Source organism: Chenopodium album, chromosome 12 (genome assembly GCF_948465745.1).
Source record: "Chenopodium album chromosome 12, dcCheAlbu1.1, whole genome shotgun sequence".
Classification (NCBI taxonomy): Eukaryota; Viridiplantae; Streptophyta; class Magnoliopsida; order Caryophyllales; family Amaranthaceae; genus Chenopodium; species Chenopodium album.
In genome coordinates this window covers 21517144-21531032 of record NC_137845.1, presented here as the reverse complement: position 1 = coordinate 21531032, position 13889 = coordinate 21517144, and the positions used below count along the sequence as shown (strand labels likewise).

General features: G+C 34.3%; 2 protein-coding genes across 2 annotated transcripts; both read left to right on the top strand.

Annotated features, from left to right (window-relative positions):
* The first annotated feature begins 139 nt into the window (after nt 1-139).
* LOC145572216 (uncharacterized) lies at nt 140-2891 on the top strand. The gene is made up of 2 exons (XM_081631217.1): nt 140-620; nt 710-2891. Exons 1-2 carry the CDS (start codon nt 232-234, stop codon nt 2196-2198), a joined length of 1878 nt encoding a protein of 625 aa, XP_081487343.1. The 5' UTR covers nt 140-231; the 3' UTR covers nt 2199-2891.
* Nucleotides 2213-2944, top strand: LOC145571057 (uncharacterized). Its single transcript, XM_081630156.1, has one exon. It carries the CDS (start codon nt 2213-2215, stop codon nt 2942-2944), a length of 732 nt encoding a protein of 243 aa, XP_081486282.1.
* The last annotated feature ends 10945 nt before the right edge of the window (nt 2945-13889 follow it).

Sequence of the window (13889 nt, the reverse complement as noted above, 5' to 3'; positions counted from 1 at the left end):
GCTAAACTATTAGCGCTTAAGAAGCAGATTATGAAGAAAAACGTGTTGGGTGAGGTGGCAGCAATGATCTAGGTTGTTGAATTCCAAAAAAGGGGTCAGCCACATGCACATTTCTTGATTATACTGAAATCCAACTTCAAGATAAGAGGGCCAACAGACTATGACAAATTTGTTTCGGCTTAAATACCCTCATTTGATAATCCTTTGCTTCGTAAGGTTGTCTTGACTCATATGAGGCATGGACCATGTGGCAAGCTAAATCCGAAATACCCTTGCATGCAAATGAATGGGAAAAAACTTGCGTGTAAGAATGGGTACCCAAAAGAATATGTGGCGGAGACATCAAACAACAAAGATGAATATCCTATATATAGGAGAAGAGAAACAGGCGAAAAGGTGAAAATTAGAACTGCACAGCTAGACAATCGATGGGTGGTACCTTACAATCCGTATTTACTACTCATGTTTGACTGTCACCTAAATGTTGAGGTATGCTCAACTATCAAAGCAGTGAAGTATCTGTACAAGTACGTTTATAAAGGGCATGATCGAATCTCATACAAGATATCTACCACAAATGATAACAAAGTCGATGAAATTGAACAATTTCAATCTGGCAGGTCAGTAATAACTATTCAATTTACATAATTTTGTTTTATCTTTGTAATTTCAAATATATTAATGAAATTGAAATGTAACAATTTTGCAGGTGGGTATCCCCATGTGAAGCAGCATGGCGAATTTTTAGGTTCGATTTGTACGAAATCTATCCTCCTGTCATGCCATTGCCGGTACACTTACCGAATATGCAATCCATTGCTGTAAGACCACATGAAAATCTTAATTTTGTCGTGAGAGATCCAAAACGTTCACGGACTCCTTTAACAGAATATTTCTCAATGAATGCAAAAACAAACGGTGGCACTGGACTTTTATACGGTGAATTCCCAGAGCACTACAGATGGGATGCACGTACAAAAACATGGATTCAGAGGCAAAAAAAGCTCACTGTTATTGGACGAATGGCATTTGTCCTACCTGCTGAAGGTGAACGTTTTTTCCTCCGACTTTTGCTGCTCAATGTTAGAAATGCAGGGTCTTTTTTAGACCTACGGACAGTTGAAAATTATGTTTGTGCTACATTCCAAGAAACTGCTCAACGACTTGGTCTTTTAGAGGATGATGATGCTGCATCTATATGCTTAGCCGAAGCTTCTGAAGTGCAATTACCAGATGCTTTCCGAAGGCTTTTTACAACAGTCTTGATCTTCTGTCAACCAAAAGATCCATCTGCTTTATGGAACAAATTTTACACAGCACTGTCAGAAGATTTTAGTCACAAATATAAGGAGGATACTAATAAAATCAAGCAACTAACTGTTAATGTGCTTGAACAACATCTTGAATCAATGGGTAAATTACTCAAAACTTTTGGCCTAGATCATCTGAGCTACATTGTTGCTGATGAATTCAGAAAAACAAGAGATATAGCGGATGCTCTAGATACAGCTATTCCCGAGGAATTTACAAATTCAAAAGAACATTTGAACAGAGCTCAATTTGAAGCATTCCACTGTATAATGAAACACATACATGAAGGAAAAGGAGGTGCTATTTTTATTGATGGACCGGGTGGAACTGGGAAGACCTTTTTATACAATTGCTTATATGCAGAAGTCAGAATGATGAATAAAATTGTACTACCAACTGCAACATCCGGAATAGCAGCATCAAATCTTCCTTCAGGGAAAACAGCTCACTCAAGATTCAAAATACCACTTGACCATGAGAACTCTTTGACATGTGATGTGCCTAAACAAGGTAGTTTGGCATATTTGATAAAAGAGACAGCTCTGATTATATGGGATGAGGCTTCTATGGCCAATAAGGCAAATTTACATGCTCTAGATTTGCTGCTCCAAGATTTATGTGAAAATACCTTGCTATTTGGTGGCAAGCTTGTTATTCTTCGCGGAGACTTTAGACAAGTTCTACCAGTTGTACCTCACAAGTCACAGAGACAAGCTGTTGAAGCAAGCATAGTGACTTCGTACATTTGGACTACTCTGACAAGATTTAGACTAACAGAAAATCAGAGAGCTCATGAAGACCCATCATTTAGTTCATTCTTGCTGTCTCTTGGAAATGGTGAATTACAAAAAAGTGAGAGTGATATGTCAGACTACCCGATGGAATGATTCAACACTTGCTGATGGAAGAAGATCCCGTTTTGAAGATTATAAATGCAACATATCCAGAAGTTGAGAAGGGGACAATAACATCAGAAATCTTTGCAGATAGGGCAATTTTAACTCCCATGAATGATGATGTTGATTTGGTGAATACAATCTTAATAGACCAATTTCCGGGAGAATCAGTAACTTACAAAAGTTTTGATGTAATGCTCAATGATACATGCAACATCTATACAACAGAGTTTATAAATAAACTTTGTCCGGGAGGAATGAGTCCCCATGAGCTTGTCCTTAAGAAGAATTGTCCGGTAATTTTGCTACGAAACATATTGCCTTCTGAAGGACTCTGTAATGGTACGAGATTAATTTGTAAGACCTTTCTACCCAACGTTATTGTCTGTGAGATTTCTGTTGGACAATACAAGGGTAAACCTGTTTTTGTGCATCGAGCAAATTTGCGACCTCCGACGAATAGCAGCTATCCTTTTGCTTTTGAAAGAAAGAAATTTCCAATTAAACTATGTTTTGCCATGACAATTAATAAGTCACAAGGGCAAACATTGAATCGAGTATCAATATATCTTCCCCGACCATGCTTTTCACATGGTCAGTTGTATGTGGCACTATCTCGGGCTAAGAAGGCTAAAAATGTTGTGGTATATACCACAAAACCACCTGAAGGTTATCATCTAAACTCAGTTAAAAATGTAGTATCTTTCGATATTCTACAGTACTCGGGGATAATTTAGCACATAACATTTAATATTTCGTTCTATGTTCAGTGTACAATATTAGCTTTTGAACTTTGTTATATAAGTGATCAGTATTCATGAAAATAAGTTACAATATATATCGTATTATTACATATTTTTTGATAATCACATTAAGCTGATATTCATATATAGACATCATTGCTTCCAATTTTGTAAGTATCTTCTTAAGTCTTTTAAAGTTATCTTTTTTCAGATTAAAATTTGACATCTAAAATTTAAACATATGAACTTTATAATATAAGTTGAATTGATTAAAAGGTTTATGCATTTCTTTCTACAGGTTTTCCAATTCAGTAGATAAAAAATAAAGCAACAAGATTAAAGTCTCAGTTTAATAGGTACTATCTCCATCTACATTTATTACTTTTTACAATAAGTATAATTAAAGTCATTGTTTCACATCAATTATAAATTATTAGTCATGCTATAGTAAACAGTAAGTAATTTGGACTTCATTGTTTATATATTCGGTTTGCAAATTTAACATTTACATGTAGAATAAGATTAGTAACAATGTAGTGCAATAATTAATTATTATTAATATGTATATTATCATTAAATTCCTTAAAAAAAAAATTTTTTATGTGTGAAAAAAAAATAATCGTTACAATGTTTTCGAAGAAAAAAAAGGAAAATGTCATTTATCTTTTATTTTTTTATTTAGTGAACCAACAATATTTACTGTGTACCTTTTTCTTAAATAAAAAGTAAATAGAAAAAATGGCTCCTACTGAATTCTACGTAGTAAAACATTGCTGCAAAATTAAAATATTAAACAAATAAAACAAAATAAAAAAAAAAACAAGAACTGTCAATTCTCTTCGGTCACTATTGTACATAATAAAAAAATTATTTCTTTATTTTTAAAAGCCAAAAAGGAAAAAAAAATGAAAAAAGATAAAAATCCTTTTTTTTTTCAAGAAAAATTACTTAATGATATCTAAATTTAGACTACAACTCACGGTAAGACATGTGCAATAACCTTACATATTATTATTAAGGACTCAATATGTAAAGTTTTAAATATTAAAATTGTCTTAATACCGCTTAATTAAAAACCCCTCTTCAACAACAATGGTTCTGCAATGGTTTTCTTTTTTTTTTCATTAAAAAAAATTACCGACTTAATTTCATTTTTTTTTTTGAATAGACCGACTTAATTATGAAACTGACTTAATTTCATTATACCAAGGTGAGATGGTTCATTGGTAAATATGCAATTACTATATAGGTTAAGAATTATTTGCCCATAATTCCTGAAGGATCAATGATGTCATGTCTTATCAAATCTTATACTGAAATATTAAACTGTTGATATATATGGGCTACCAAATAATATTATATACTTCCCTAAAAAAAAAACAATATTATATATATATATATATATATATATATATATATATATATATATATATATATATATATATATATATATATATATATATATATATATATATATATATATATATATATATATATATATATATATATATATATATATATATATATATATTTTAAAAAAAAGGATAGTTGTTTTATATTATCTAATGAACAAATGACCCTACTTGATTTAGATCCCCATGCTTTATTGATCCTCCTAATTAATTATTAGAAGGATAGTTTATACATTGGACAAATGTAGCATGATCAATAATTAGTAAGTTGATTGATTTGTTAGACCATTGATTGCTCTGTTTCAATTCTAAATGCATGGCCCAATTTAACCTGATAATTAGAACCAACCAAATTAATGCCACCAAGTTACCAAATTAACGACACATGCAAACAATACATAAAAATAAACTCACACTTTAGATATATAATCTAATTGTAGAAGTATGTAGAGTAAAGGAAGTTGAGTAGGTAATGTACTGCCAAAAAAACAAAAAAAAACAGTCAGCAACATTCGTGGAAGCACATCATACTTTGCTTGTCAAACTAGGAAAACTTAAAGTAAAGAGAGTATGGCCTCTTGTACCATTATGGAAACATTAGTGGTCAACATACTACTCTAAAATTCCATATCATTATTATCTCTTCTCAACACAAAAACAAATATCAATATCAGAATAACAAGTTAAAAAGAAACAATTACATATACGATTAATTTAATTCTGGCAAATCATCAATTTATGCAAAAATATAGATAAGTTAACAATAATGTAAATCCAATCTTTATATTATCCTTTTAATTTATAAAAAAATGTAAATTTTATTTTATTTTATTTTTTTATTATTTTTTTAAACTAGCTATAACAACAATTCTATCCAACGCCAATTTTAATGAAGTACTCTCCAATCTTTACTATTCTTAAAATAAAATAAAATAAAATAATATAAGATAAAATCTAATAGAGATATAATTCTATTAGTTCCATGAACGTTCTTTTCAAAACATTCTTCACCACAAAATAATTTAATTTTATAATTTCATACTCAATTCAATCTTTACCATTTAATAATTATTAAAATAATTTACTACTATTCATCAAGCTAAGACTTCCTTTTTTTCATAGACCTATTTTGTACACTATATAAGGAAATCAGATCTTTTATCACTTACACTCTTTTACTAAATAAAACCCTACTATAACAACAAGTACTCATTCAAAAATTTTCAAACAAGTCTAAACAAAATCTCATTGTGTTGATAAAAAATCTCAAGGTAAGAAATCTAAATATTCTTTATCTGTTCTTGTTAAATTATTTCAGATAAATAGTTATTTTTTTATAAAATACATATACATCTCAAAAAATGTAAATATGGTTCTTGTAATTTCCGTTAAAAAACAATAAAAAGAACAAAAAAACAATCTTATTTCAAGGAAAAAAAGAGAAAACTTAGCTTCTCTGTTTTAACAGATTTTAATATTGTTATTGATTACAAATACAAGTTATATTGTCTAATCATAATTTTTTTTTCTTCTTCAAGATGAAAACAGAACGCATGTATCTTGATGAGCTTAATCCTAGCTCCATGAATTTCACAGTCAAAGTTAGAGTCGTTGAAAAAGCAAGACAAAAGATATCTTCCAATGCTAGAGCAACAGTCTTTCAAACTTTATATCTACTTGATGAAAAGGTATTTTTTGTCTCTTTGGATTATATTAATATGCTACATGTTAGCTTTTTTTGAATACATTTAATTAAATGTTTTTTTTTCCTTTTTTTATTTATATTAATATGCATTTATTTAGCTAGATCTGCTTTTAGTTTTTTTTTTTAAAAAAAAAAAAAAATTGCATGGATTTTATGGTTTGACGTAATATCTTATTGCCTAAAAACAAACAACTAGGGTTTTATAGAAAAATTTACATGCAATTCTTAGTATATTAGATTTACCTGTCAACTTTATTTAGATTCTACCTTAATGTTAATTGCTACTGAGAAAATTCTATACTAAAAGTGCTATTTATTAAAATTCAATTAGTAATAACATTGTTTAGACTATATCTTAGTAGAGATCTATCTATATTATGCTAAAAATTTGTAATATGATATGTAATTGTTATTCCTCTTCTCATGATCCTCCTACAAATGCACTCTTTTGCTAAGATATGTGAATTCTTTTATAGATGTATAGGTCCCATGATCGAATTAAAGAATTACTTCTAAATACATCATACATGTCTTCTATTTTTTTTCTTACCAGTTTGAACATGCATTCTTAGATTGGTTCTGTGAATATTTTGCATGAACAACTCTCTTTAATACTTGGTAGTTTGAGACAATTAATTTTCTTCTCAAATAGTTTTGCTGGAAAAGCAGTTTTCATGGCTTTATTATTGAGCAATCCTCGAATTCATTATGGATTCGTTATTGAGCATTGGTCAATTCAGTCTTATGGTTTTGTTATTCAAAAGTCTTTAAGTTCAATCGCACTCTACCGTGTACTGTTTCAAACCTATCGGAGTGTAATGAGTTTACCACTTCTTTTATGGCTTGATAGTAATAACTTAAGCAACCAATGGAATTTCATAATTTCCCTACTTCACTCCCAAGCTTAGCTGATTACAAAACTGAAGGACAACTCAACAGGACATAGGTTGCCATTGATTTACTTACTCTTTAAAATCCTGATGTTATCTTGACTATATAATCGTTGGATTACACTATAAACCATTGCTAAGACACCAACTTAATAGAATAAGTAAATAAGAGAAAAAACAAAAATAGTTACTTTTCATAGAACTTATTTTAAAAACAATAAGCAATTCCTACTTTTCATCACAAATACCTGATTAACATTATTTCAGTAACACATTTTAGATGAGCTGCTATGGTATAATATACTAATATAGAATCAAAGAGAATAGATGTTAAAAGATAGCAAAGTATGAGGTATGAACCATCTCATTTAAGCTCCACTACAACAAAGAGAAACCAAAAAAAAAAGAATAACACATAACTCAGATTCAACTTTCTAGAGATCAAAACACTTCTTTTCCAGCCTTTCTTTGTATATGAAACCGAATCAAAGATTATAACTAAAATGTTAAATAACCCAACCTACGCAAAGATTAAATTAGTTATTATTTTTTAATGATAACTAACTCCAAAGAATCATTTGAAAATATGCAAAACTAATATAGACATTTCATATCCCTGCCTTATTTCCAAAACAACCGATGTTCATTCATAGGTTAACAGTAGATTTCCCTCGTAATTTCTTCTAATTATACTCAAATTTATTTCAAAATAACAAGATGCGTGTTACTCTATTTGGAGATCAAATTAAAGCATATGACGAAGCTATTGCATACAATGGAGAGAGTGAAATTTCTAATGCAACTGTGAAGCCACTTGAAGATCAATACCGTACTGTCCATGATCAGTTACCATTCCAGCTACATTTCAGTCACAGGACAGTAGTTTAGCCAGTTTGCCCTGATACAGGCTATGTAGTACCAAAATATCAGTCTATAGCTTCAATTCCAAGAGTGCAAGTTGCTGATGAAAGATATGGTAATATCGTATTTTTACACTATTACATATATCTAACTACATATGTACGTATCAGTCATTAAAGATTTGTTAATACCACAAATTTTCAGCCAATTGATACAATTTTCTGTGAATTTGACGAAGATGGTGAATATGGTATACACAATATATTACTAAGTACACTTTCTATGCACCTAGCTTATTTCTAATTATTTTATAATTTATTGATCTCAAAATTTATTCACATTATACAGATGTATTGGGAGTGGTGCTATTTGTTGAAGAAGAATCACGACAAGTGAACTCCAAATATAACAACCAAAGCTATGTCAGAGAGATTGTCATCACAGATCAAACGTAAAAATAAAAGCTTAACTAATTCTTAACATAATTCTATTACCTGAACAACTACTTAACTAACTATTTTTTTCCCTGCAGCCATAATCAGACTTTGACCATCTCCGCCTGGAATGACCTTTCAGGAACGGCAAGTGATGCTCTTAATTTCTGGGCTGAAAGATTTGATGTAGTTGGCTTCACAGCACTTAAACACAATCCTCGCAGAGGTTAAATCACAAAATATAACTAATTTATGAGAAATCTTACATATTGCATAAATGAAAAGACTAACATGTCATCTATTGTGCAGCATTTGCCTTATCAACTAGCATGTCTACAAGGATTATTCATAACCCGAAAGGAGATAGGGCAAATGTCTTACGTGAATGGTAATAAAACTCATTGTAGTTACTAATTGATAGCGAATTATAACTCTAGCTTCTTAAATTCTGATTCCAAAAAACATAATAATTATTTTTTTTATACATATATATTTATAGGTGACAAGAGGAAAATGCATGTCGTTATCTACCCTTTCCCCAAGCCAAACTAAATTTGTAAACACCTAACCAACCTTATATGAATATAGGGCAAGTTAAGGGTCGATCCCAAGGGAATGCAATGATGAAAACTAAAGTCTAAGTCAAGCTACCTCGAAGTCGAAAATGAGATTATGGTTGGTACTAAAGTGAACTAGATCAAATTCAACAAGTAATCAAGGGTCTAAACACTAGGGATATGGGTTCCACATGCAAGATCAATGATAATGCTAGATTAAAGCTCAATCAATTAATTCAAGTATTGCAATGGACAAACAATAGTAGCAATTAAGAGAGTTCAAATGCTATCTCCTATAGGCCAATCTAGTGGTCACTATGAAAGGAAAACCAAGAAGAATCACAAGCAAACTCAATCAATTAGAGCAACCTTCAAATCAATTGGTCATGTCATTAAGAGTTGCAATGCAATCTAGATTAATCTTATAGGGAGATCAATCCTAATCTAATCAATCTCATGCAAAACTATGTCAACCAATTTAATTGCAACAAATCAACCAATCAAAGAGCATCAACTAGCATTTCCATTAATCAAACATGCTTCCCCCTTTCCCTAGCAACTAATCTACTCACTAATCATGGTGAGATTCAAAACCAAATAACTAGAAATTGCATTGATCATCATTCTATATCAAAATCTAATAGAAATCAAAGTATTCAATATTATCAAACTCAAATCCAAGAAAAACAAGCATCAAGCAAAAAAATCAAATAGCAAGTAAGTAAGAGATGAAAGAAGGAAGAGATTCTCACTAATATTGATGATTGAAAATGAAAAAATCCAAACTTGATTGATCAAATGTTGAGTTACAAATCCAAAACCAAGAACTTCTCTCTAACTTCTCTCTCTAAAACTAATCTAATGAAATATTATCAAAAAGTTAGATTCAAAAAGGAAATACAATTCTATTTATAAGCTAAGAAGAAAACGGCAGCTCCCGCGCCCTCTCCCGATAGACCCGCGCCCGCGGAAAAATGGGTACAGAACCCTCCGCGGGCTGTCTGGGCAGCACCCGCGCCCACGGCATCAGGGGCCCGCGCCCGCGGGGAAATGACCCGCGCCCGCGGCAAGATCCCCTGCTCCCAAAGGCTGATCAGGGGGCTGCGGTCTCTCTGAGGGGAGAGACCTCTCCATTTTACCCGCGCCCGCGGGAAGCCCTCGGGGCAACCGCGGGGAGTTCCTGCCTCATTTTGACACTTTTGCTCGTCTTGGGCCCGCGCCCGCGGCAAGATGGCCCGCGCCCGCGGCCTGCTGGAAGTACCTTGGAGACCTCTCCGAGACCTCTCCAAGGCCTCTCTAAGCCCTCTCTAGTCAAATGCTTCTTCCTTGCTTGATCATTGAGGTCCCGAATTGCATCCTTTGCCAAGGCGATCCTCACAATACCTACATAAGTAAACAAAGGAAAGAAATAAAAGGGAAAAAGAGCAAAATAAAGGAAAACACGATAAAAAAAACGAGAAACATAAATAAAAGAGAAACTAAAGGAAAAAGGACCAAAATTAAGAGAAGAAAGCATGAGAAGGGGAAAGAAATTACCTAAAAGACTACCCTATGAGTGCCATAAATGACACTCATCAAATTCCCCCAAGCTAGACTTTTGCTCGTCCCGAGCAAAACAAAGGCCAAGAAGGAATAAGAAGGGACAAATCGAAATAAAAAGAAAAAGAGGGGTAAGAATTTACACTAGGACTCACTGTCGTAGGAATCACGGTTGTTTTTAGCTACAACAAGCCATTTTGAACCCCTAGATCGCCCTAGAGGACGAGTGATGCTCTCGTAAGGGTATCCTAAGAGTTTACCCATAACTCTCCACCAAAACCCCCAAGAGGCAAACCAAAGAAAGAAAAGAAAAAGGAAAAAGGAAACAAAATCTTTACGAAATGGACTTTACAAAGAGACTATAATTCAAATGAATAACAACCTTTTTAAAGTGAATTATGGTATGCACGTTATAAGATACCTAAGGTTGATTGAAACATAAATATGCTAAGCATAGGAACTAGTTATCACACTCCACCTTCATCCCTAACAGTCTTACCACATTCCCCCTACTAATCTCATATCTCCCCTTAGTGAGCATCTCATAGATTCCGCGAAGGAACCGGAAAAAGATCAAAGTTTTTAGGCTACTCGACATCTTGATTTCGCATCCCCTTTCCTTAGTCCACAACCTATGATTCCCTCCACCGATGAAAGACTCAACTCCTAGGTCCAAAGGTCTTTCCCAAGGTTGTAACGTAAGGCAAGAAGGGTTAAGGTAGGCTAAAAATTTAAAATTTGGTGGTTATCCTAAAATGTGAAGCAAAGACCGGCCAAATCTCAACACCAAACTTAAGTAATCACCAAACAAAAATGTATTAACACCCCCAAGCTTATTCAAAGCAATACTCTACTAAAATAAGACCAAAAAGCGTGAACACTTAACGCTTTCCCCCCCCCCCCCCAAGCTAAAGGAAGCATTGTCCTCAATGCAAAGAGAGGTGAAAGACACTTGGAGTATTTTTTTTTTTTTTTTTTTTTTTTTTTTTTTTTTTTTGAAATTTCTCATACATCTTTAAAGCATTAGTCCTTGCCTCTTTCTCAATTCGGACGGCTTTTACAAAAGCATTTACCATTATTCACAAAAACGACTCAAATATGTGTACCAAATCGAACCAAACCCCAACTTCATACACCAGAATCACCAAACATTGACCCTTGCTTCACAAAAACCAAAAAGAAAGAGAATGAAACAAAAGGCTCAAAATATCTAATTATGCGGCTTGAAAAGAGGGAAGAAGGCTCAAAGGGGTAACAAGTAGGTAAATGTATCCCAAATCCAAAAAAAAAAAGTAAACATAAAAGGGACTATCCTAGAAAAAAGAAAAATACCTCCCCGAAAAAGCTGCCTTTGTCCTTCCTAGGTAGTTCGGTCACGGTCTTAGGAATCATATGCTAAGATTTGCGAAAATCAAGGATCCATGCCGCTCATGCAAGAATTTGATGAAAGCTTGAACAATTATACATCTCACATGGTTGTAGTAAAAACTCACTAAGGTTGTCAAATCAAAGATAGGGAGCAACTACCTACATGCCACAAACGAGTAGAATCTGGTTTCATGATTCCCCTAGTTCTAGACAACTATCTTAGCATGCTTTATCCTAGAATCAACCAAACGTAATCTTAAACCGTGCATACCATAATTACCTAGGAAGACTATTATTCAAAAGCAAGAGTCCATTGCATACAAGTCCGACATTCAAAAAGAGAAATAGTAAAAAGAAAGCCTCAAAAAGATATGCACACCAACAAGAACAAAAGATAAGAAAAGAAAAGAAAAGATGGAAAACTAAGATAAAGAAAAGAAAGGGAAAGAGGAAAGGGCAAAGATGCAATCATAACACGTTTATCCCAATCGACATACAAGTGGTCTAATGGCCACATCGCCAAAGACCCCAAACACACTAGGTGTTAAATTCATACATCCTCGAACCGTTCAACTTCCCCTAAATCTAATCCTAATCTAAGCAACCAAGAAAACAAAGAAGTGAAAATAAAAAGGAGTAAAATAAGAAAGGCCTCACCAAGCGTCCGTGCTAGAATAAAGTACCCAAAGAGTAAGAACGAGCTTCTCCAAAGGGTTCCGCAATCCAAAGCATGAGCTACGAACAAGGTGAGTAAAAGAAAAGAAAGCTATATATATACAAAATGAAATTGTTAGTAACTTCCAAACAAAAGCAAACAATAAAAACACTTAAACACTAACTATATACAAAAACCTAGAAGAACCCATCATCATCAAAACCAAAAATTAATTTTTTTTGTTTTTTTTTTTTCAAGAAGTTCCCAAAAACCATCATCCGAAGAAATAATCAACAACAAGCAACACAACATCGAGACCAATAGCCAAGATCCACCAAAAACCTTATCAAAAACTTCCCACCGAGCCCAAGGTGCCGCCCCCATGCTAACACATCCTTTTTGACCCTCCCCCCCTCACAAAATGAAAGCATCGACCCCGATGCCGACAAACATGCAAAAATAGGGAAAAGGGGAGAACAAAAAGGGAAACAAACATGCGAAAAGGGGACTATTGGCCACTGGGGTCGGCACCATCATCACCTCCAAAACCGTCACCCTCATCCCAACCTCCGGTGAAACCGGGAGGAAATCCATAATGACCCTTAAATAGGTCTTGTTGGGATGGGGTCAATTGGTCAAAGGGCTCTTGTTGAACAAGGGGCTCGGGGTGACGGGGGTCAACATAATAATAAGCGGGGTCACCCCTGTAATCACTCCCCCCCCGAGACCCTATAATCATAGGGCGGGAAGTTGCGCCTTGGCACATCGGGAGTCTCAACCCCTTGCCAATAAGGGTACGTAGGGAGGCCGTCACCACCCCGGGAAGGTACCGGCCCTTGTTGGGGCGGCACATAAGGATAGTTGACCGGGGGTGCGACCTCCCCCCTACGTACACTAGCGTCATACAAGGCGCTAGTTTGATAAGATAAAGTCTGGTGGTCAGAAAACATACCTTGCATGCTCAATTGCATGCGTTCCATGTGGGCTCTCAGGGCTTCATTTCCCGGAGATAAGCATCTCCTTGGAAGTCTTGTTGTTGTTGTTGATGTTGATGTTGTTGTTGTCGTTGTTGTCTTCTCTCTCTTCTTCTTCCTTGAGCATCCTCTTGGAAATGCTCATGTTGTTGATGAAAGGGTTGTTGTTGTTGTTGCTCCTCTTGTTCTTCTCCTCTTCCTTCCTCCTCCTCCTCACGCACTCCCTCAAACCCGGCTCCCTCAACAAAATTTGCATCCTCCTCCATCTCATCCTCATCTATCCTACCATTGTCCCTAGGGACCATCCAAACATTCCTAGCTTAGCGAAAGATGGAGGTAGCGGCCGGGTTAGGGAGAAGGCAATGATGGGTATTCCTCACTAGCCAAGAGTAAGTACCGGCTCTCCTAGTACTAGTTATGAAACGGAGGGTGTTAACCTGCCTCAAACTAATCCAAATGTCTTCACTCCCTCCAACCGGAGTGCAAGACTCTAAGAACCGTTCTTGGTTAAAATACCGCACTAAACGGGTCACCATGCCCCCAC